The sequence below is a fragment of the Diabrotica virgifera genome, chromosome 1 (assembly GCF_917563875.1).
Source record: "Diabrotica virgifera virgifera chromosome 1, PGI_DIABVI_V3a".
NCBI classification, from domain to species: Eukaryota; Metazoa; Arthropoda; class Insecta; order Coleoptera; family Chrysomelidae; genus Diabrotica; species Diabrotica virgifera.
The window spans coordinates 2,653,116-2,676,204 of record NC_065443.1 but is presented as its reverse complement, the minus strand read 5'-3'; the positions used below and the strand labels follow the sequence as shown (position 1 = coordinate 2,676,204).

Genomic DNA, 23,089 nt, shown 5'->3' with positions numbered 1-23,089 from the left:
CAATTTCCCATAGGCTCTGGAATTGGAAATAAATATTATAGGATCTGCTTATTTTCATCCATTCCATGTGTTCCCCGCCTAATCCAGTTCCCGATGGATCCCGCTCCCGCTCCCGCATCGGGATAATTGCGTCTAATTATCCCCATTACAGTTCGAACAATTCGCCAAATATGAAATCGATGGATTTCATGGCGCACCACCAATTACAGAATGTTGGAATATTTAGTCCGGAACTCGACTTGTGCCACCAGGATAAGATTATTTTTGTAGCCAAGTAAATGAACTAAAATACGGCGATAACGTGTAATTTTCAGTGTCGCCACCGAATTGACAATTTGGATTTACTTTCCTCTTAAGATAGAATTTTGCCAGGAACATAATGTTGTAGTCGCAAATACATTCTTTAAATTACCTAAGCGACGCCTTTATACATGGAAATCGCCAGCTGACAAAGACAACAAAATCGTCAGAAATCAAATTGACTACATCCTAATAAAGCACAGATATCGAAACTCAATTCAGGCAGTAAAGGCATATCCAGGAGCGGACGTATCTTCTGATCACAGTCTTCTTATTGCTAGGTTTCAACTTCAACTAAAAAAGACGCAAAAAAGCCGCAACAACAATAAAATTAACATACAGAAACTTAAGTCAGAAGAAACAAAAGAAAATTTGAAACATGAAATCAACACAAATCTAGATAGAAACCCAAGAAATAATTGCAACGTAGAACAACAGTGGCAATTCTTCAAAACCTCTATATTAGAGCCAAGTAAGAAAGTACTTACAACAACCAAATGTAAGAAAGAAGAATGGATGACGGAGGAAATTCTAGAGTTGATGAATGAAAGAAGAAAAAACAAAACAATTAATAAGACTCGCTATAAACAGCTTCAAAACCAAATAAGAAGAAAAATTAGGGAGGCTAAAGAAACCTACTTCTCTGAAAAATGTAAAGAAATAGAAGAACTTCAAAACATATATGACAACTTCAACCTACATAAAAAAGTCAAAGAACTAGCCGGAATAGGAAATAGAAGAACCTCAAATATATTGCTCGACAAAAACGGAAATACTATAATGGAGACAGAACGAAAACTACGACGATGGAAAGAGTACATCGAGGAACTATTTCATGACCAGAGAGAAGCTAGTACATCCGTAGATAGCCAAACCGGAGATGTAGGCCCAGAGATAACCAAATCAGAGGTTAGTCAGGCAATAAACTCTATGAAAACCAATAAATCTGCTGGTCCAGATGAATTACCTAGCGAGCTGATAAAGTTGGTCAACGAGAAAAACCTGGACATAATAGTAGAACTGTTCAACGCTATCTATACTACGGGAATCATCCCTAGAGAAATGTTGACATCAGCATTTGTGTGTTTGCCAAAAAAAGTGAATGCCAAAGAATGCAGTGACTACCGAACCATAAGCTTAATGTCACATACCTTGAAAATTCTGCTGAAAATTATCCACGCCAGAATACACTCCTGGAGCTGGATATTAGTGACACTCAATATGGGTTCCGCAATGGAATGGGCACCAGAGAGGCATTATTCTCCTTCAACGTGCTGACACAGAGATGTTTGAATGTTAACCGTTCTCTTTACGTCTGTTTTATAGACTACAATAAAGCGTTTGATAAAGTAAAACATGACCGACTCATGGAAATTCTAAAAACTAAAAACCTAGATGAAAGAGATTTAAGACTAATAACACATCTCTATTACAATCAGCGAGCAATAGTAAGAATTGAAACAGAAACATCTGAAGAAATGGAAATAAAGAGAGGAGTCAGGCAAGGCTGCATACTATCACCTCTATTATTTAACGCTTATTCTGAAGAGGTAATGCGAGAAACTCTGGAAGATGAAACAGTCGGCATAAGAGTAAATGGAGTCTTAGTTAACAACATCAGATATGCAGATGATACAGTAATAATAGCCGATAATTTACAAGACCTGCAAATACTCCTGAGTAAAATAGTAAGGTGTAGTAGGGAGTACGGACTCTCTCTCCATATTAAAAAGACAAAGTTTATGAAAATTAGTAAAAACAACCATAATACTAACGAAATCTTGATAGTAGAGGGCCAGCAGATCGAAAGAGTAAAAAAGTACACTTACCTAGGGACACTTATAACCGAAAATAATGACTACACTGCAGAAATCAAAGTCAGAATCGAGAAAGCACGTTCTAATTTTATGAAAATGAAAAAGGTCCTACGTAGCAAAGATTTAACATTAGCTCTTAAAGTACGCCTAACAAAATGTTACGTATATAGTGTACTATATTATGGACTGGAATCATGGACGTTAAATGTAGAGACAATGAGACGACTTAACGCCTTTGAAATGTGGACGTATAGAAGAATTATGAGGGTTTCCTGGGTAGATAGAGTTACGAACAATGAAGTACTGAGAAGAATAGGTAAAGAGAAGGAAGTTGAACTTACAATTAAAGAAAGAAAACTACAGTACCTCGGACATGTGATGCGGGGCGAGAAGTATGGCATCCTGCGACTCATAATGCAGGGAAAGATAGATGGCAGAAGAAGCATCGGCAGAAGACGAATTTCATGGCTGAAGAACCTGAGAGAATGGTTTGGATACAGCTCAAAACAACTATTTAGAGCTACTGCCTCAAAAATTAAAATAGCTATGATGAATGCCAACCTCCGTAGCGGAGATGGCAGCTGAAGAAGAAGAAGATATTCGAACTCACGACCCGTCTTGAAGCGCGGTTCGAGGCATCTGCTCTGAACAGTAGTTGCCTTGAGCTGCAACTAAACCATTCTCTCAGGTTCTTCAACCAGAAAACAGGTGTCCTTCCTACACATCTCCTAACCTCTATTTTTGTGCCGTACCGGGCACACATAGTTCTTAAAGTTTTAAATAAATAAATTATTAAAAAAAAAGAATACTAAAATAATTTGACATATCCGTGTAATACTTGGCAGAAGGTGTAGGCACTGTACATCCTACTAAATGATGTTAAATAATCGTTTCTGGCTACTACCAGAGGCGCACGACAGGGGAAAGTGAATGGTTGACCCTTCCCAAATTTTACGCCACTGATGAAACTGCTATTTTAGCATAATTTTGTAGATTCTTCAATACCTTCTATGCAAATAATATACTCTTCATTCGTTAAAGTCATTAGTTTTCGAGATTTTTGAAGTTAAAAATGAAAAGGCACACTTATTTTGATTCATGGATTATGCTCCTTCGTTTTTAGCTTCAAATATCTCGAAAACTAATGGCTTTATCGTTACGAATGAAGAGTATGTTATTTGCATAGAAAGTATTGGAGAATAAAAAATTGCACTAAAATAGCAATTCCGCCAGTGACGTAGAATTTGGGAAGGGTCAACGATTCACGTTCCCCCGTCGTACGCCTCTGGTAATAGCCAGAAACGTTTGCTTAACATAATTTAGTAGGGTATATAGTACCAGCACCACTTACCAAATTTCGTGTTGTTGTCAAATGCCTGTCAGGAAATATTCAAAAATAAATAAAATAAAAGTTTAACTTTGACACCCTGTATTTCGGTTATTATCAACTTTTGTACTAAGATAAGTTAGCTTTAATCTACCTATTTTAACCTCACGAATTAAGGTTTAGCTATGGCCCATTCTTTACCAAACACCCTTTATATTTCGCCTTTCATTTCATCATAAAGAAGGGTAACTCATAAATATTTTCAATATCATTTTAAAGTCTTCTACTTTAAAATGTATAATACCTATATGTCTGAATTGCCGATATAAATGAGTCAAATTAAATAAATTAGAAGAATTTTTTACTAAGCAACAACATTTTTGTTTAATTTAGTAGTATTTTGTATTTTGACAACGACACCCGATTTGGGCGTCGAAACGTTAATAAAATTATTTTTTTCAATTTAATTGTGGCTTATTTCCCATCTTAATAGTTAATTATCATAAAGAGAGATAAAACATAATATATAATAGTGAAAAAGCACAGTTGGCATCCCAAAGTAGTGGAAAATTAATAAACATTTACTTTTATGATAAAGTCGGTCGGGCCATCATGTCCCAAAGAATATCAAGGTACACCGCCAGCGTGGGCGGTAGTAATTTTATTAGGTTGGTTAATTCAAACAATGTTTCATACAAAAATCTTAACTCAACTTGATTAGATCACTACATAGTAAAATTACCACGGCACTACGGGACAATTTACGGGAAAAAACAGGATGCTCCATAGGAGCCATAAATTAGGGTTCGGTATTAGCTTAACGATCATAAATAACAAATTTTGAGAGAAATTTCGCTATTTCACGTTGCCTTGAATCCCGTCTTCAGTTTTTTCTTCTTCTGTTACAATTTTCTATTTCGCAAAGCGCGCGTCCACACGCTCCGAATTTTTGAAGTTATACTTCTTTACGATCGAGAGTGAAATTTTTTAATGCCGGGCGCATGAGCACACAGACAGTATGTAGTTCGTTGCTATATAATCTTTCAAGATATGTATGTATTAGCGCTGTCAGCGCAAATAAGTCATTAAAAGGATATATTAGTGTTTTTAGTAAATGTATTATTTATTATAATTTTTGTGTTTGTCTTCCTCGGGAATAAGATATTTTATAATAATAGTAAGTATATTTAAAGTATTTTTGTATACTTCACTTTTTGTAAAATCTTGTAACCTGTCAAAGCAAAGGGGGCATACCGCAGTGGTAGAGCGTGTGACCGGAGATCGAGAGGTCCCGGGTTAAAATCCCGGACGATTCATATTCTTTTTTTTTTATTTTTGGTATCGTTTTAATAACATTTTTTTAAAAATTGGTAGGTAAGAAAGTTAGTTTAATATTTAAATAAAATACAAATAACCTGTTAAGTATATTAATTTCGTTGAAATCATAATAATAGAAGTATAATTTCTTCGTGTGTACAAAGTAAACACACATTCTTTTTTTTAGGCTCCACTTTACTTTTGGGCTTGTGCCGTTGGCTGCTTTTACTTGGAGGATGAAAGCCATCCTAACCTAAATCCAAATATTTTCATGTACTTCGGTGGTGACACTGAAAATTACACGGTATCGCTGTATTTCTCGTTCATTAACTGACCTATTCCAGAATGTTGGAATATTTAGTCCGGAACTCGGCTTGTGCCACTAGCACCAGGAGAAGATTTGTGCTCACATGTGAACTTGGCAGACTAATATTGTCATTGTATGTAAATCACAAGCTAGTGCTAGTGGGAATTGAAATGATAAATTTCGTACGAATTAACATGATACGTGTCACCGACAGTGGATGTTGGGATCTTTGAATAAGGGTGTAATTCTGGAATTTACAGTTGTCTGGATTGGATGAAACAAATACAAAGTCAAAATCAAATCATGGCGGCAAATTTATAATAAGAGACATTTGACGGGAAATTTACAGGATAATTCGGTAGACACCCTATTAGTATTTGGCATCTACGTACGTAACAAAAAATGAAAGTTATGTTTCTTCAGAACACAATTTATTTTTCACTATTTATGTAGAGGATATATACAATGGGGTGGACATACCGGTAGAGGACCTAAAAATAGACGGAACATTGTAATGTAAGCAAAGCAATTAACAAATTTAAGAACGCAAGCTCTAAAAAACTTTACACAAACAATTACACAAACTAATAATACTTAAATTAAATGAATAGAAAATACCAACAAAATGGCACGAAAGTGTAATAATCCCCACCCATAAAAAGGTAGACAAAGTCAAGTGTTCTAATAATTATAGAGGCATCTTCTTAGTCAAAATACTGCGTTCAAAATCTTAGCGACCATCTTATTAAGTAGGTAAATACCTTTTGTAGAATATTTCATGGGGGAATACCAAGCCGGAACAAACAAATAAGTTGACCTTCTTCTTCTTCATGTACCATGTCCTTTCAGAACATTGGTTACCATCATAGCTATCCTAATATTATTCACTGCCACCCTAAATAGCATGATTGTATCAACACCATACCAATCTCGCAAATTCTTCAACCATGAGGTTCTTTGTCGTCCTGGACCGCGTTTGCCTGCTATTTTACCTTCCATATTTTGTAGCAACCTATATTTGGGACCTCTCATTACATGTCCGAAGTACTCCAGCTTTCTTTGCTTGATGCTTTTTATGATCTCAGTAGTCTTGCTGAGACGTTCTGGTATTGTGGAGTTTCGAATCTTCTCCACCCAGGAAACTTTTAAAATTCTTCTATAGCATCACATTTCGAAAGCCTCAAGGCGATTTAGATCGATTTTATTCACAGTCCAGGACTCGACACCATAAAGTAAGACCGAGAACACGTAGCAGCGAAGTAGGCGGATCCTCAATTCCAATTTTAGGTCTCTGTTACATAACACCTTGTACATCCTTCTAAAAGCTGCAGCTCTAGCCTGCTCTATCCTACATCTAATTTCGCCGTGACTTTCTACGTTACAATTTAGTTGCTGTCCAAGGTAAACGATTTTATCAACTTGCTCAAGTTTGGTATTATTTACATATATAGACGGTTTTATATGCTGCCGTTTACTTATTACGAGTATTTTGGTTTTCCGTATGTTCAGATCCAGACCTGCCTCCCTACAACTCTCAACGAGACTATCAAGTAGTGTTTGCAGATCTTCTTGACTAGAAGCTAGGAGTACTGTATCGTCCGCATATCGCAAATTATTGATGACTTCACCGTTCACAAGTATTCCTTCTTGTTTTTCAGAAAGAGCTTTTCTGAAAATTCTTTCGGAGTAAACGTTGAAAAGCAGTGGTGACAAGAGGCATCCCTGCCATACTCCTCTTTTAATATTAAGAGCCTGTGATTCCACACCATCTACTAAAACTGATGTTGTTTGATTCCAATATAAATTTGCAATTATTCGAACATTTCTGCCGTTCAAGCCTATGTCTTTTAGAGCTTCGATCAATATAGAGTGCTGAACACGATCAAATGCCTTTTGGAAGTCAATAAAATAACAGTATATGTCTACAGATATATCTCGACATCTTTGAGCAAGTACGTTCATTCCAAACAATGCCTCTCTCGTTCCAAACCCTTTACAGAAACCAAACTGTGTGTCATCCAGGTATTCCTCGCGTTTATTGTAGATACGACCATGTATTACCTTCAGAAAAATTTTCAATAAATGGTTTAACAAGCTGATGGTTCTATAATCAGCACAGGTTTTTGCTATTGTCTTCTTAGGTAGAGCTATAAACAGTGAATTAGACCAGCCATTAGGAAGTTGTCCGCTGGTATAAATGGTATTGAAAAACGAAGTTATAACCTCTAAAACATTGCTATCACTTATATATAATAAGTTGACCACAGATCACATTTTTACTGCGAGGCAGCCGTTTGAAAAACGAGCGACATTCAATAAAACTATCCACAATCTCTTTATAAATTTCCAACAAGCATACAACATCATTTAAATAATCAGATGTGGAATCCAATGATGACATGCAATGTATGACATTTCTTTGGTATTTTATTCAAACTGCAGCGTTAATATGACTCGATGGCATAGGAAAATTATTGAAATTGCCGCAAATCCTACATTAACATTAAGGGCAAATAACAAAAGTTTGTCGCATTTCCTCCATAGCGACAGTATTCATTCGGCTAATACATACAATCTTAATTTGGAGACCAAATTGATCTCTCAGCTTCAAGACTAACGCCTCCAGCCCACAGGCAGAGGCAGAGGCACAGGCACAGGCAATGCCGTCTTGGAGATTAGACTACATTTGTTATGTAGATTATCCTCTCGAGGCTACGCCAATTCTTATTTGCTTAATGCGATTTAGCATTTTATTTTATAGTGATTTGCAGATTATATTGATCACTGTATAAAAGGGCCCTGGAAATTTTAGTCCGAGAAACTTTTAATAAAGAAATGTTGTCAAAAAATCAAAATTAAATTTAAGTAGGTACACGGATTTAGTGAGAAAAAGCAGCATCATGTTAGACAAAAATAGTTGATGCTTATAAATATTATTAAATAAAAATCTCAAAAAAGAAAATCTAACTCATATACTATTGTGTATCAATTTGGCAATCAAAGATAGAATAAAAATTTAATTTTTTTAATATAACGCGGGCACATAAATTTGATACACCCTGTATATTGATTTGTAAATATTTATTAGAAGTTGGCTTTCACGCAAGGTGGTTTCTCCTTAATGAAGTTTTCCATGAAAAATTAAAAACATTTTTGTAAATAAAAAGTGAAGTGAAAGTTATTTAGGATTATTATTTTAAACCGATTGTTTATTACGGGAAAGGTAGAAGCCATAGGTAATTAGTTCTTAGAAAATTAAGGTAAAGAAAGTTTGGAATTTTAATCGCTTTTTGTTTAACCCCGAGTAAAATTTGTAGAATTTCCCGAAAGTAATTATTATGATGGTAGGAATATTTTTGAAAGTATGAGTGGTTTTTTTGAATGAAAAAAAGAGTGGGGAAGAAGAAATGTCTCTGATTGGTTTGGCAATTTGGAATGGGAAAGAGAGAAGGTTGAATTTTCAGACAGTTTGGGTCTCAGGAGATTATTGTGTTACCGGCAGCCGAGAGGAGCAGTCAAGAGTTTTCGTGAGTAGTTCAAAAGCAAGTACTAGTGGTTGTGTTGATAGTGAGAGTAGCCGAAAAGTGGAACGAGAGACAAATCAAATCGAGAAGAAATACCTCTTTGATTCTGTAAAGTCCAAGAGAGTAAGTAAAAAAGATACTTGGGTCTCAGGAGATTATTGTTGAGAGAAAGAGAGGAGATAGATTTGGAGTTTATTGAACGAGTCCTGGTCAAAGGAAGCCTGGCTGGTGTTTTGGAGAAATAGTTGCTGGTATGCTGCTGGATTTTTGCTGAGAACGGAGAGGGCTTTAATTGGTAGCCTAACATAATCAACAAGGAGAAGCTGTTTGGGTCAAGAGGAGACATCATTGTGTGTAAATCAAAAAGGTCAGTCAATACCTTTGTGATCGATTTTCTTTATAATCAGAAGTTAATTTTTTTACGTAAAAGCATATGCATTTAAGATTCCAACATTTCAAAAATTTAATAGGAAGTCTAAGTAATTTTGCGAATACCAAATTTGTTTGTTTAGCTTGTTTTATTAATGGTATCAAGAACAAAGCGATAAATATTTTTTTGAATTAGATTAATTTATATGATAAAGGTTTCATTTGGACAATTATGCCCACAGAATTTAATTGATAAATTTAGAGAGCATTCCTTTTGATAATAAAGGTATTTGTATGTGTTTATTTATGGTATTTCTATTTATTTCCTTTTCCTATTTTTATCCCGATAAGTATAAACTAAGAGATACTGAAGCCACGAGAAAGGATAAGTATAACCTAAGATAATTTAATTATTTTTTTATGACAAAAAGGCACCCTGAGAATTTTTATTAATTTTTATGTATAATTTGCGACAATTAAATAATTAATCAAATAAATAATAATTAATATCAAAGTAATAGAAAGCAAATTATAACAATACATAATTTAAAAAGGGGGAACTTTTTCAAAACGTTTATGGATATTCCTCTTCTTCAGGTATTGTTTTCTTTCCAAGTTTCGCGATCATCATGACTATTTGTATTCTGTCTACAGCTGCTCTAAAAAGCTGGTTAGACGAGAAATTAGAGTACTTCCTGAGATTGCGCAGCCATGATATTTGTCGCCTTCCAACGCTACGCTTTCCTAAAATCTTTCACTGTGCATGATATTCTGTAGAAGCTGGTATTTTGTTTCTCTTATCACGTGACCAACGAATGACAGTTTTCGTATTTTTATTTAATTATTCAGTTCTTTGTCTCTTGAAAGTCTTCCAAAGACTTCGCCATTTGTGAGTCTGTAAGATACCCTCAGGATTCTTCTGTAAAGCCACATCTCGAAGATCTTCACTTTTCTCATCATCGATAAGTGGCTACCTCTATTTCGTTGTCAAATTTGCTGCAGCAGTCCATATCGTTCACTGAGGTATTCGATTTTGACTGTTTTGATTATGGTTAAAACCTTCCGATGACCAATCTTTTTTTGTTACGCGGATGACCCCCCAGTAAAAAATTACAATTGACAAAAAAATTAAGTTGTTTTGAGAAATAAAATAATGTATTCGTAATTTTAATGTTAGTATTGTAATAATAAATGATAAATAAACATTAGTTAAAACATATTTTAATTACAACTGAACAATAAAACAAGAATCATCATTCTGAACATAGAACTAAAGACGTTTTAAAATATACACTAATTTACGTCGCCACAGGTTCAACAAACATTTTTTTTTCAATATTGGAATGTTTCTTACAAACAATTCCACATAATAGACGGTATTTACTTAATATAAAATTGGAACATGGAAGACCAAGGGAGTTCGTCTTTGACCTCAAATTCAGAATTTTTTTTTTCGTAAAATATAGGAATTTTTTTGAAGTTATACTTCTTTAGGCACGAGGGTGAATTTTTATTTTGCCGGGCGCATGCGCACACCGACAGTATGGTTTTAGTCGCTCAAACGTTATACGGGATCTGATTGGGTGTTAAAATCATCTGTCAATATTTGTTCAAATGGATATTATCAAATACTATTGACTATTTTGACAGTCAATAGTATTTGTATTTGATATTATGCATAAACAAATGTTGTGTATATTAGTTTTTATTATTGTGAGGACAGAGACAAAAAGCAAGTTTATAATTATTGTAGTGACTTTTTAAATAGTTTTTAAAAGCAACAGGTACGTACCTTACTGTAAATGTTTCAGTATTGTAATAAAAAATTACAAATTAAATACCTATTTGGAAAATGTACCTACCTAGTTAACCTAGCTACTTACCTACCTAGGTAATGCTTTGATTTACCAACAAAAATCTTCATCTAATATATTGCATTTTTAGTCTTATTTTGTTGTATTTTAATTCCACAATAATCAAACTTACCTATTTGATTAAACTTACCTATTTGATTAAACTAAGAGAATAAGCAACTGTCAAAAATTTTTAAAACGTTTAGATGCTATATCTTCCCACTTCATTCACGTGTCTCGGTAGTTAAATTCTGCGTGGGGTGAGTTCAAAATAATCTAACAACCTGATAGACGCAGGTTCAATTCCCAATGCAAATTTTTATTTTTTTTTATTTTTTTTATACATTTTATGATTGTAAGTATATTTATTATATTTTTTTTCTTAAGAAAATACGTATTTAGTTAAAATTTTCTCATCAATTGTTCAGAAATAATTTCTTTGTTTCATGTTTCGATGTGTTTGCGTGTGTTTTATTCTTTTATTTTTTTAATTTTTGGTAGGTATTGTTTTAATAAAATTTTTTGGAAAGTAGTAAGTATGTATTAAAATTAGTTTAATATTTAAATAAAATATAAATAAACTGTTTAAAGTATATTCATTTCGTTGAAATCATATAATAGAAGTATAACTTCTTAATACGTGCGTACAAAGTACACACACATTATTTTTTTATTACAAAATATGAGGGTATCTAGAATGATATTAAAGTCAAATAAAAAAATAATGAGCTTAAAATTGAAAATAGTTCTGAATTTATTAAAGAAAAACATACATTGGGGTCAGAATTTACCCCCCTTGGTCATCCGAAGGTTAACAGCTCGTTTTTTTTGCACTCTTAATAAAAAACCATGGTTAGTAATGTGGTCGGTATATGTCTTCAGGATTAGACGATAAAGCCACATTTCGAAAGCCTCAATTTTCTTGCAGGTAGCGTCTGTGAGAGTCTACGACTCAACTCCGTATAGGTACAGCAGTACAGGAAAAATATAACACAGTAGCAACCTGATTGTTATGAGTATCTCAGCGGCACGATACTGGCCTCATAAGCCAGAGCGCACGGGTTCGAGCCATGGCACATACAATCCATTTTTATTTCTAAAAATGATATGAGCTGTTCACCGTGCCTCGGAGAGTACGTTAAGCCATCGGTCCCCCAGGGCTAGTTGTGACGTTCCGCCCCTTATAGAATCGATTATTGATGGGAAGATATTATTTAACTATCCAAAATATTATTTAATTATTTTCAGAATTATTTTCTTTCAATGTTTATTCAAATAGAACTTAAACCCATCTCAGAATTTTTAAATGCTTGATGACGTCACATTTAAAACGTGGCAACATTGGTTTCCCCACTTTGACAGCCAATGCTTAGTAGAGGGGTACGAAGGATTCAGCTGTGAACGTGAGCCTTGGATTGCCATTGTTTCTCGAGTGTTCGGTCTGAATCGTAGTGTGCGGGGTCATTAGACTCAATTATTCACCTCTAATTCTCAGTTCCAAATTGATTAAATATTACAATAAAAGTATAGTGAAGTTATCCAGCAGCAGTGGATTTGAAGAATTTTAGAGCATACTATATCCAATGAGTTCTACCCCGGTAAATACACATTTTATTAAGTATTTTATTCAGCCATTTTGGAAGTCCTTGACATTTGCTAACTAAGTTTCACATAGTCTATTTTCATGGTTTTTATGTTTTATTTTCATGGATCAAACTCATCTAGAGATAATTCAATATTCGTTGTTAATTTGTGCTTCCAGTTGGAAAATAGAGCTAATTTAAACTCCATTTTTTATATTCCTTTCAAGTCTACAGAACTCCTATCTTTTGAACGATGATCAAATAAGTATCCATCGCTTAGTCTTACTATATTTCATCCTTGTATAATATATCTATATACCGGTGTATATATTATAATAAAATATTCTTTCACAGTAATTATATTTTGTATTTCAATTGGAAATTACTTGTGTTATTTGACCAAGGTCATCTGATAGCAACCTGATAAAAGGTCAAGCTGTCTAGTCATTCAAGTTTTTGGACTTAATGACCTATTTCTTCTTATTCCCATAGGAATAAAAACACCTCCTCGTATCTCTTGCTTCTTTTTTTTGACATTGGTAGATTGGTAGTAACACCACACTGTGTTTTTTTTAGCACCTACCATGAAATCTTAAAGCCACCCTACAACAACACCAAGGCCAGACCACACAGAGAGAAACAATCAATAGGCGACCAGCCTGGATTATTTCCACATTTTCTTTTTTTGAGTACCTCCAGCTGCTTTCCAACAGTTTTGAGTACCTTCAGCTGCTTTCTACCAGTCTTCCTCTCCTGTACCTCCAGCAGGACAGCTGCTAGCGAGAGTTAGCACCCTTGGGTGCTCATTACATCAACTTCAAGATTAGGAAAGAGTGGTTTGTTTGGGAACATTTACTGTGCTCTTATTAAAGACAGACTGGTTTTGTGATATTTAGTACATTTTTTTTTATAGTTCAATTGCACACACATTTTTCCTGCTTTATATTTTTTATAGGTTTTTTTTTCTTTACAACATAATATTTAATTGATAGCGTTCCCCAACACTCTGCAATCTATAAAGGTATAAATTTCTGAGCTCAGATATTTTCCCTGATAATAGTAGTCGGTACTCTTATCTTGATTATTTTTAGGCTGTGTTCCACTTTTGTATAATTATTTAAACTCATTCCATTATTTTAGTATATGTTTAATTAAATTTTTAAAAATTAACTTCACATATTAGTCAAAATTGTAATTATTAACTTTATTTAACTTGAACTTATTAACTTTACTTAACTTTAACTTATTAACTTTATTTAACTTTAACTTTAATTTATTAAATTCATATGAACTTCTGGATTCTAATCCCTCAGATTAGTTTTTGGTTTCACTTGTTATTATTACTATTATAAACCACGAGTTAGGAAAAGGATCTGTGTATCCACTCGTAGGTTTATTTATTCAATAAGGCTTGTGCCTGTCCCACTCACAGTGAGGTATTTATATGTTATATATAGTATCAGGTAGTATTTAATTAAGGTGTACGTATTATAAACGTACAATTATTATTTGGTGAGGGTTCTACTAACCTAGTTGTAAGTTGTACTTCCTGTATTAGAGGTACCCGTAGTCAGTTTTTCTAACCTTATAAAGAGTATTCTTAGATCATAGTTGTATGATGATTTTGTAATTGACTTTCACTAGTATCACTTTTTCCTGTCATGTTAGAGTTACACACTAGTTACTTGTCCTAACTCAGAGGTTGTTAAAAAGATCTAGTAGTTACATTCAATAAATATACATTTATTGTGATTTTTTTTTTCTTATTACTCCTTTATTTTTAGTAGTATATTTTATAATTTAATAATCTTTAATAACTTTTCACATACTTGTACTACAAATTTAACATACTCTATAGCAGCGTAGAATACCTGGAAGAGCGTTAACCTAGTTATCCTTCTTCTGGCGCCCAAAAATTCATTCTATTTTCAGTATATTATTATATTTACTCTATCTATTTTCTGAACATTATCTTCATATCTTCTTTTCGAGCCATCATTGTCACTTCCTTTAATCTATTGTCTGGCCAAAAATAGCCGTGCAAATTGGCCGAATCCTTCCTTGAGTGTCAAGTGGCCCTTCTCATACATATTTAGCTAGCCATTCAAGTTATATCTATCTATTAATGATTTCTCATCTCTAGTCCTGTATCAATTCGATATTCTTTGTCTTGGCATCCTTCCATACAAATACTACTACAAAGTTGTATTTTAGTTACTCCAGCTTCTTCAACGGAGAAGCCACACATTTTTGTCCTTTGGCTACATTAAGTAGATCTTCTTTTTACTACTTCTGTTGGAGTTTACCACTCCCTTTTCATTCACTCCAACAGAAAATCATCAGCCAGTTGTTACATCGGCTTTCCAACGTGGTGGCTTTATTTTTGGTCTGAGACAGTATTCATTTAGGTCAATTCTTCTCTTTTATCTGAAATCTCTTTGTTATTTCCGTTTGGTATCCTATACACATATTGTTACTTATTTATTTTATTTTTAATTTCTGATACATATCAGGTATTCTTAAACGCTGTTTTGATTTTTGTTTATATTTTGGGACCTCATTATAGTATATGTTTGTGCAGCTTACATTCTGGGTTAGATTTTGAATTTTTATTGGGAACTTATATTTAATATTGCTATTAATAATATAATTCATATAACAATTTTATTTCTTCAGTCAATAGTGGTATAGTTGGAGGTACAACTAAGTGTTGATTATTATTATTATTATTATAGATATATATTTTTTCTAGAGTGGTGGTAAGTTACATATAAATAAAAAAAGTTACTTCCAGTATTTAGGTAGTAGGTTTACTTGAGTATACAATATTTATTGGATTATTTATCCATTTATTTGATCTTATATATTTATTTGATCTTATTTATTAGATTATATACTGCATTATATATATATTTTTTTTTTTTTGCTGGCTATTTTGATTTTGTTGGTGTGTTGCTGATATTTTCTCGGTTTATATTATATATATTTTGCGTGCAAACTTTCATATTTTCATATTTTTCATATTTCTGTTCTTTGGACTATTTGTCAATAACTTTGCTCTCATCATGTGTGCTTTTAAAGCTGAACATCTTCTGGTGGATGAATTGGATTATGAATTAAAGATTCGGGACATAATGCCAGAGGAGTCGACAACTGTCGATAAAAAACGCAATCTTTTGAGAGGTGCTTTGAAACAAGAAGCTGGCAATAGAAGTTTTCTCCAAATTTCAGCTGTATCCCTTCCTTTTGAGGAACAACAAAAAGGAATCACTGAAACATTGGACAGCTTGTCTAAAAAAATCGAAAAGTTTAGGGGAACTGTAAAGGATACAGAGTATGCGCGATTAACATCTCGTCTAGGCCATATTTCTGCCCGTGTACACTTGCTACACTGTCCTTCTGAAGAACAGGAACCGTTCAAGAGGTCTGTTTCTCTTAAAATATTAACACTAGAGGGTGAACTTGATTCTAGAGTTAACCCCATTGCTACCTCTACTCCTAATGCTTCAGTCAATGTACCTAGCTTTACGTACTCCAAACCTGTTCAAGTACACAAATGGGGTATTTCATTTTCAGGTGAAAAACAGCACACTGATGTGATGTCATTTTTAGAAAGGGTTGAATGTCTTCGAATATCTAGAGGTGTTTCTGAAGAGGATTTGTTTGCTGCTTCTGCTGAGTTGTTCACCGGGACCGCTTTTACATGGTTTATGAATAACAGGGGTAATTTTTCTTGTTGGTCTGATCTGATTAAAAAGTTGAAGTCGGATTTTCTTCCGTATTCATTCCAGGATGATTTATTAGATCAAATTAAGAATCATAAGCAGAAACCTGGGGAATCTGTTACTATGTTTATTAATACTATATTAGGTATGTGTAGTCGTTTAGACACTCCTTTGTCAGATTTAGCTAAAATTAAAATCATCCTTAAATGTCTATTGCCCTTTTATCATCAACAATTAGCTCTTATGGACATTCAGAACATTGATGACCTTACTATAAAATGCAAACGTTTGGAGGAAACGTTATCCTGGTCTTCTCAACCTCCATCCACATCTCGATCCTCTTCTAACTCTTCTTCTCAGCCAACTTCCTTTAGGCAACGTTCTTGGCTAAATAAGGGTCATGAACATAATGTTTCGGTTGTTAGTTCTCTTGTCTGCTGGAATTGTGATCAGCCTGGTCACCCATTTTACAATTGTGGGATTCCTCAAAATCGTATTTTCTGCCATGGTTGTGGCCGAGAGAACACCCTTAAAAGAAACTGTTCTAAGTGTTCGGGAAACGACACGTCGGAGGTCCGTCCCCTGAACGTTTCTCCGTCCAACATCCAATCAGGGAATCAAACCCCATCGTCAAACGAAACTGCTGGACCAAGCACATCCAGCAACCCAAACCCATCTTCACGAAAAGGGAAAGGGGTGTCGTTCAAGAAAGCAGCACACACCACAAAACAAAATTAAACCAGAAATTTATTTCTATAGATAATACGTTAGATTTGCTTGATTCAAATGATCACAGATGGTCATTTACAAACGCTTCTTTGATTGGTAGTGTTCAACGTAACAATAATAATTGTGATAGTAATGTGGTTCCATTATCTATATTAGATTCTAGTTTTGTTAATGATGATGATACGTCTGGGTTAGTTCCATATAACGGTTGTAGACAACCAAATACTTTAGATTTAGATATTAATTCGTTATTAGTTAGGAAACAAAATGATAATAGGCCATATCTTCCTATTCAAATTTTAGGACAATCGTGTTTAGCTTTGTTAGATAGTGGCTCTAATATTTCATTGATAGGGGCACATTCGTTAAATTTATTGAAAAATTCTAGTATTCCCATTATGCCCATTTCATCTTTGCAAGTATCTACTGCAGATGGTACAGTTCAGTCCATTACGGGCAAACTCCAAATTAAAATCACAGTGGCAGATTTATGTAGGGAAATTACATTTTATGTTATTCCTTCCGTGCAGAATTCTATAATTTTAGGTATGGACTTTTTCAATGCTTTCAATAGTACCTTAAGTTGTTCTGATTTTTCTTTTTCCATATCTGAATTTAATTTATCTACCCTTAGTGCTATTCACGATTTTGCTAGTTTATCAAGCTCTGAACAAAGGCAATTAGAGAGTATGATCTCTAAATTTACTACTCTTTCTTCAAAAGACAAACTAGGTCGTACGTCGTTAATCTCTCACACTATCGAAGTGGGAAATCCCACTCCTTTCAGATTATATCAGTACCCCATACCTCAAGCCTGGCAGGCAGATTTAGAAAAGGAAGTAGATTCGATGCTTGCTTTAAATATCATAGAACCTTCAACATCGTCCTACTGTTCTCCGCTCTGGTTAACGAAGAAGAAGGATGGATCCTTCAGGATCTGCTTTGACGGTCGAAAACTAAACAGTATCACAACTAACAGGGATGCTTATCCTATCCCCAGAATAGATGTGATTTTGAGCAAACTTCAGAATGCCAAATACATCTCTTCTATTGATTTGTCTAAGGCCTTCCTACAGATCCCACTGAGTGAAGAGAGCAAGAAGTATACTGCTTTTGCTGTCAGTGGTAAAGGATTATTCCAGTTTGTCACCATGCCTTTCGGTCTTGTTTCTGCTCCTCAGACAATGTGTCGTCTGATGGATTTAGTCATTGGTCCACCGTTAGAGCCCTATGTTTTCTATTATTTAGACGATATTTTGGTTGTCACTCCTGATTTTTCCCTTCATATGGAAATTTTAGATAAGTTATTTTTACGTCTTAAGGAAGCTAATCTAACGGTCAATCTGGATAAATGTCAGTTTTGTCGCCCTAGTCTTAAGTTCTTGGGTTATGTTGTGGATAACCAGGGGCTGAGGACTGATCCTGAGAAAATAGTTGCTATCAAAAATTTTCCTATACCAAAGACCACCACCCAAGTCCGTAGGATATTGGGAATGTGTGGCTATTATCGGCGATTTGTACCGTCCTACTCTACTTTGTTGTCACCTCTTACTGATCTTTTGAAGAACAGGAAAAAGGGACAGACCATTACTTGGACTCCTGAGGCTGACGAAGCTTTTAGGCGCGTTAAAGATGCTTTAACGAGCGCCCCGGTTATGATGTCACCTAATTTTGATGAGCATTTTTATCTAATGACAGATTGCTCTAATACAGCTTCTGGAGGCGTATTATTTCAGTTGAAAGATGGCTCCGAACACCCCATAGCGTACACTAGTAAGAAGTTGAACAAGGCCCAGAAAAACTATTCAACTACGGAGAAAGAACTCTTAGCTATCATCCATGGGTTAGAAGCTTTTCGTTATTATCTGGAAGGTCGTAATTTCACTATAATTACTGATCATAGTTCCTTAGTATGGCTTCATAGTATGAAAAACCCTTCACAGAGGCTTTCTCGATGGATATGCAAACTGGCTGCCTATTCATATAAGATTGTCCATAGAAAGGCAAACGGGGTAGTGGTCGCAGATGCTCTTTCACGTGTCCATGATATTAATGTCCTAGATCTGTCCTCTTTAAGTCCTGATATGTGGTATCAGAATATGATTGATAGGGTCACTCAAGACCCACAAAAATATCCTGATTTTAAGGTAGAGAATAATATTCTGTACAAACACATCTTAAGTCCGATAGAGTCCTTATCCAATATGTCGGAGTGGAAAATAGTTGTACCTACGCCAAATAGGGAAAATATTCTGCATATGTTTCATGATGAAGTTACGGCGGGTCATTTTGGTTTTTATAAGACTTATCACCGTATTGCCGAATTATATTATTGGCCTGGTATGCGGAAGTCTATAAAAAGGTACATTTCTAAATGCATGGTTTGTGCTACTTGTAAACCAAGTAACCTACCACAGGCTGGACTTATGGGTTCCTTCAGGAACATAAATTTTCCTTGGCAGATGATCTCAATGGATCTCATTGGACCTTATCCTCGGAGTTACAAGGGTAATACCTATTGCCTGGTAGTTGTGGATTATTTCACTAAATTTCCTTTAGTTTGTCCCCTTCGCCAGGCCACAACTCCAGCAATTTTAAAATATTTGGAGGAACAAGTCTTTTTGGTGTATGGTGTTCCTCAAATTGTGTCATGTGACAACGGTCCTCAGTTTGTATCGAAGGCCTTTAAAGATCTTCTAGCTAAATATAAGGTTCAAAAGACCTTTTATAATGCTGCCTACCATCCACAAGCAAATCATACTGAGAGAGTAAATCGCAGTATTGTCACAGCTCTAAGGTCCTATACTTACCCTGATCACAGAGCTTGGGATCAATATATTCATTCCATAGCTCAAGCCATAAGGACTTCTGTCCATGAAGTTACCCAGTGCTCTCCAGCATATTTGAATTTTGGTAGGAATGTGGCTTTATCAGGTGATTATTTTGGTGTAATTTCAGACAATTCCGAAAATCTTCCTCAAATATCTGAGAAACTTCATCGCTTAGATGATCTCCAGACGTTACCTCATATTTTCGCAGACATTAGGAAGAAGTTAAAAACTTCTTACCTAAGGAACCAGCAGCACTATAATTTGAGGAAACGAGATCTGCGATTCTTTGTTGGTGATCGAGTCTTAAAGCGCAATTTTGTCAAATCCAATAAGGGTGATGCCATTTCTGCAAAGTTTTGCCAGAAATATGTCCCATGTACTGTCTCAAGGGTAATATCTCCTTTGATTTATGAATTAAAGGACAATTCGACTAATAAGCGAATTGGTCAATTTCATGTAAAGGATTTACTGCCTGACAACACCATGGACGATGTGGATTCTTCAACTTCATCGGAAGAAGATTAGCTTAACAGGGTTGTTTAAGCTAATATCTTCCTGTGTTTGCCTTTAATTAGTTTTATTATGGTATAGTATTTTAGTTTAAATTGTTAATCACCAGATAATGCCTGACCATAGCAATTTTTATCCTTCGGCATGGCTTGATGATTTCTCACGTATTAGTTATTAGGTACCGAATTCTTGTGTAATACCGCTTGTATGAGTTTATTATTATTTTTTTTGTATTATAGATTGCATTTGAGTCATTATCGACAAATATTCTCAAATACTAATCCAGCCAGTAGTATTACCAAGTTAATAACCTCCACTTGTACTCTTGGTTTTGTACTCAACCTCTCAGAATAAAAGGGCTGTTGATTATTATATATTAAGATATTTGGATGTGTGGGCTCATACCAGTATTCTTGCTTAATATAGATGGAGCTATGTTACACTACCATATCTTAGATTATGTGTTATATCTTGAATATTTGATTACATACCTATTATTTTTTTTTTATTGTTTTTATATCATGTCATTGGATTTGCCATATTGGAAAGAAGTTGTGGTTGTTAATTTGTTATTGGGTTACTTTATTGATATTTGTCACAGGTACCTTAAATACTTTATATTAATTCGGATTCTTACTTCCTCCACAGGATGATTCTGGAATGAATTTGGAATTTTGATTTATAAATGAATTCTTGAGTCCTTCATATTTCTTCTTATGAACTAGTCTGTTAATGCTCAAAGTTGGTGAATACGTGGGTTCGAAGTTCAGCAACTGATCACTGCTATCCGATTTCGTAATCCATGTCTTTCTTGTCAGAGTAGGCAGATGTTTATCCATGAAAATATTTCTGGTTGGGAAATGGTGTACAACACTTCCTAACCATTCTTGTGCAATTGTTCCAAATATTCCAGGCACATTTTCACACGATAATAGGGAAGTCTAGTTTGCTTATTTTATGTCTCTTAGTTCATAGTATATTGATGCTTGACTTTCCATAGACGTAGAGTCGTAATGTTAGTGATTAACCCACTGGGACAAATTATTGATTTTCTTTTTAGTAGATTCCCTCTTCTTTCCTTAGGCATTAATTGTTGCTTAGATTCAGGAATATCTCCTGGATAATCCTATGTATGTTCACATGAATATACAGTCTTATGAAAGGTTGGGAGCTCGTTCCCGTCATATTTTGTATTTACCATGGAGTCATAGAACTTATAAGTTCATCCTTTATTTTTACTATTTAGTTTCGATAGGCTCATATTACCGGATGAGGGTAGATCTAGAGCTAATTTAGTTAGTTATTTAGTATTAGTGAGAATTGGTCCATAAATCTTCCTGATCGTTCTTCTTTGGATATGCTCCTATAAATCTGGTGTCCATTGCTAGTCCGATTTTGGATTAAGTGTCCGATTCTTCACTTATTTTGTTTATTTGGTTGTATAGGTTCGTATTACCGGATGTGGGTGTACGTAGACCTAATTTATTTATATGATTTAGTATGGATGTGAATTGGTCCATAAATCTTCCTGGTCGTTCTTCATTGGATATGCTTTTGTGAATCTGTTGTCCATTGATAGTCTGACTTTGGATTGAGTGTCTGATTCCACATTTATTTTGGTTAATGTGTTTGCATTCCTTTGGTATGTTCACTATTTATATTAGTTGGTATTGGTGAAAATTATTCTATAAATATTCCTAGTTGTTCTTCTCTGGATATGCTATTACGAATCTGGTGTCCATTGCTAGTCCAATTTAGGATTGAGTGTTTGATTCTTCACTTATTATAGTTATTGATTTCATTGGTGACTTTAGTATATGTACTTGCGTTATGGTATGAATTGGCTCTCACCTTTGCCTGGTTGTTCGTCCTTGGATATACTCCTTATAAATCTGATGTCCATGGATAGTTCAACTTTGGATTTACTGCCAATTCGACACTTATTTGTCATTATAAATTATGTCTCATCTTTAGCACTTTTACTAGGACTTCGGGTCATATTTTGCAATTTCCGGTATTTGCTGCAGTGACCATCCTACTTTCCCTTGATTATTAGTGGTGATTATTTGTAATCTTGCGAATCAACGGGGAATGATACACTAAGCACTACTACTCTAGTTTAATATTTTGAAAAAAAAAAAAAAAATTTTTAAATAAAATTTTTTTTCTGGTGGTTGAAAGGGAATGTGACGTTCCGCCCCTTATAGAATCGATTATTGATGGGAAGATATTATTTAACTATCCAAAATATTATTTAATTATTTTCAGAATTATTTTCTTTCAATGTTTATTCAAATAGAACTTAAACCCATCTCAGAATTTTTAAATGCTTGATGACGTCACATTTAAAACGTGGCAACATTGGTTTCCCCACTTTGACAGCCAATGCTTAGTAGAGGGGTACGAAGGATTCAGCTGTGAACGTGAGCCTTGGATTGCCATTGTTTCTCGAGTGTTCGGTCTGAATCGTAGTGTGCGGGGTCATTAGACTCAATTATTCACCTCTAATTCTCAGTTCCAAATTGATTAAATATTACAATAAAAGTATAGTGAAGTTATCCAGCAGCAGTGGATTTGAAGAATTTTAGAGCATACTATATCCAATGAGTTCTACCCCGGTAAATACACATTTTATTAAGTATTTTATTCAGCCATTTTGGAAGTCCTTGACATTTGCTAACTAAGTTTCACATAGTCTATTTTCATGGTTTTTATGTTTTATTTTCATGGATCAAACTCATCTAGAGATAATTCAATATTCGTTGTTAATTTGTGCTTCCAGTTGGAAAATAGAGCTAATTTAAACTCCATTTTTTATATTCCTTTCAAGTCTACAGAACTCCTATCTTTTGAACGATGATCAAATAAGTATCCATCGCTTAGTCTTACTATATTTC

The 23,089-nt window shown here is 34.4% G+C and overlaps 2 protein-coding genes across 2 annotated transcripts in view; one reads left to right on the top strand and one right to left on the bottom strand.

Annotated features, from left to right (window-relative positions):
• The window catches only part of LOC114328012 (disintegrin and metalloproteinase domain-containing protein 10-like), a gene marked incomplete in the record, with an annotated part of 957,890 nt that overhangs the window by 41,847 nt on the left and 892,954 nt on the right, over nucleotides 1–23,089 (bottom strand).
• LOC126884975 (uncharacterized) lies at nucleotides 11,988–17,239 on the top strand. Its single transcript, XM_050651583.1, has 2 exons — nucleotides 11,988–12,412; nucleotides 12,974–17,239. The coding sequence occupies exon 2, from the start codon at nucleotides 15,463–15,465 to the stop codon at nucleotides 16,858–16,860; it is 1,398 nt and encodes a 465-aa protein (XP_050507540.1). The 5' UTR covers nucleotides 11,988–12,412; nucleotides 12,974–15,462; the 3' UTR covers nucleotides 16,861–17,239.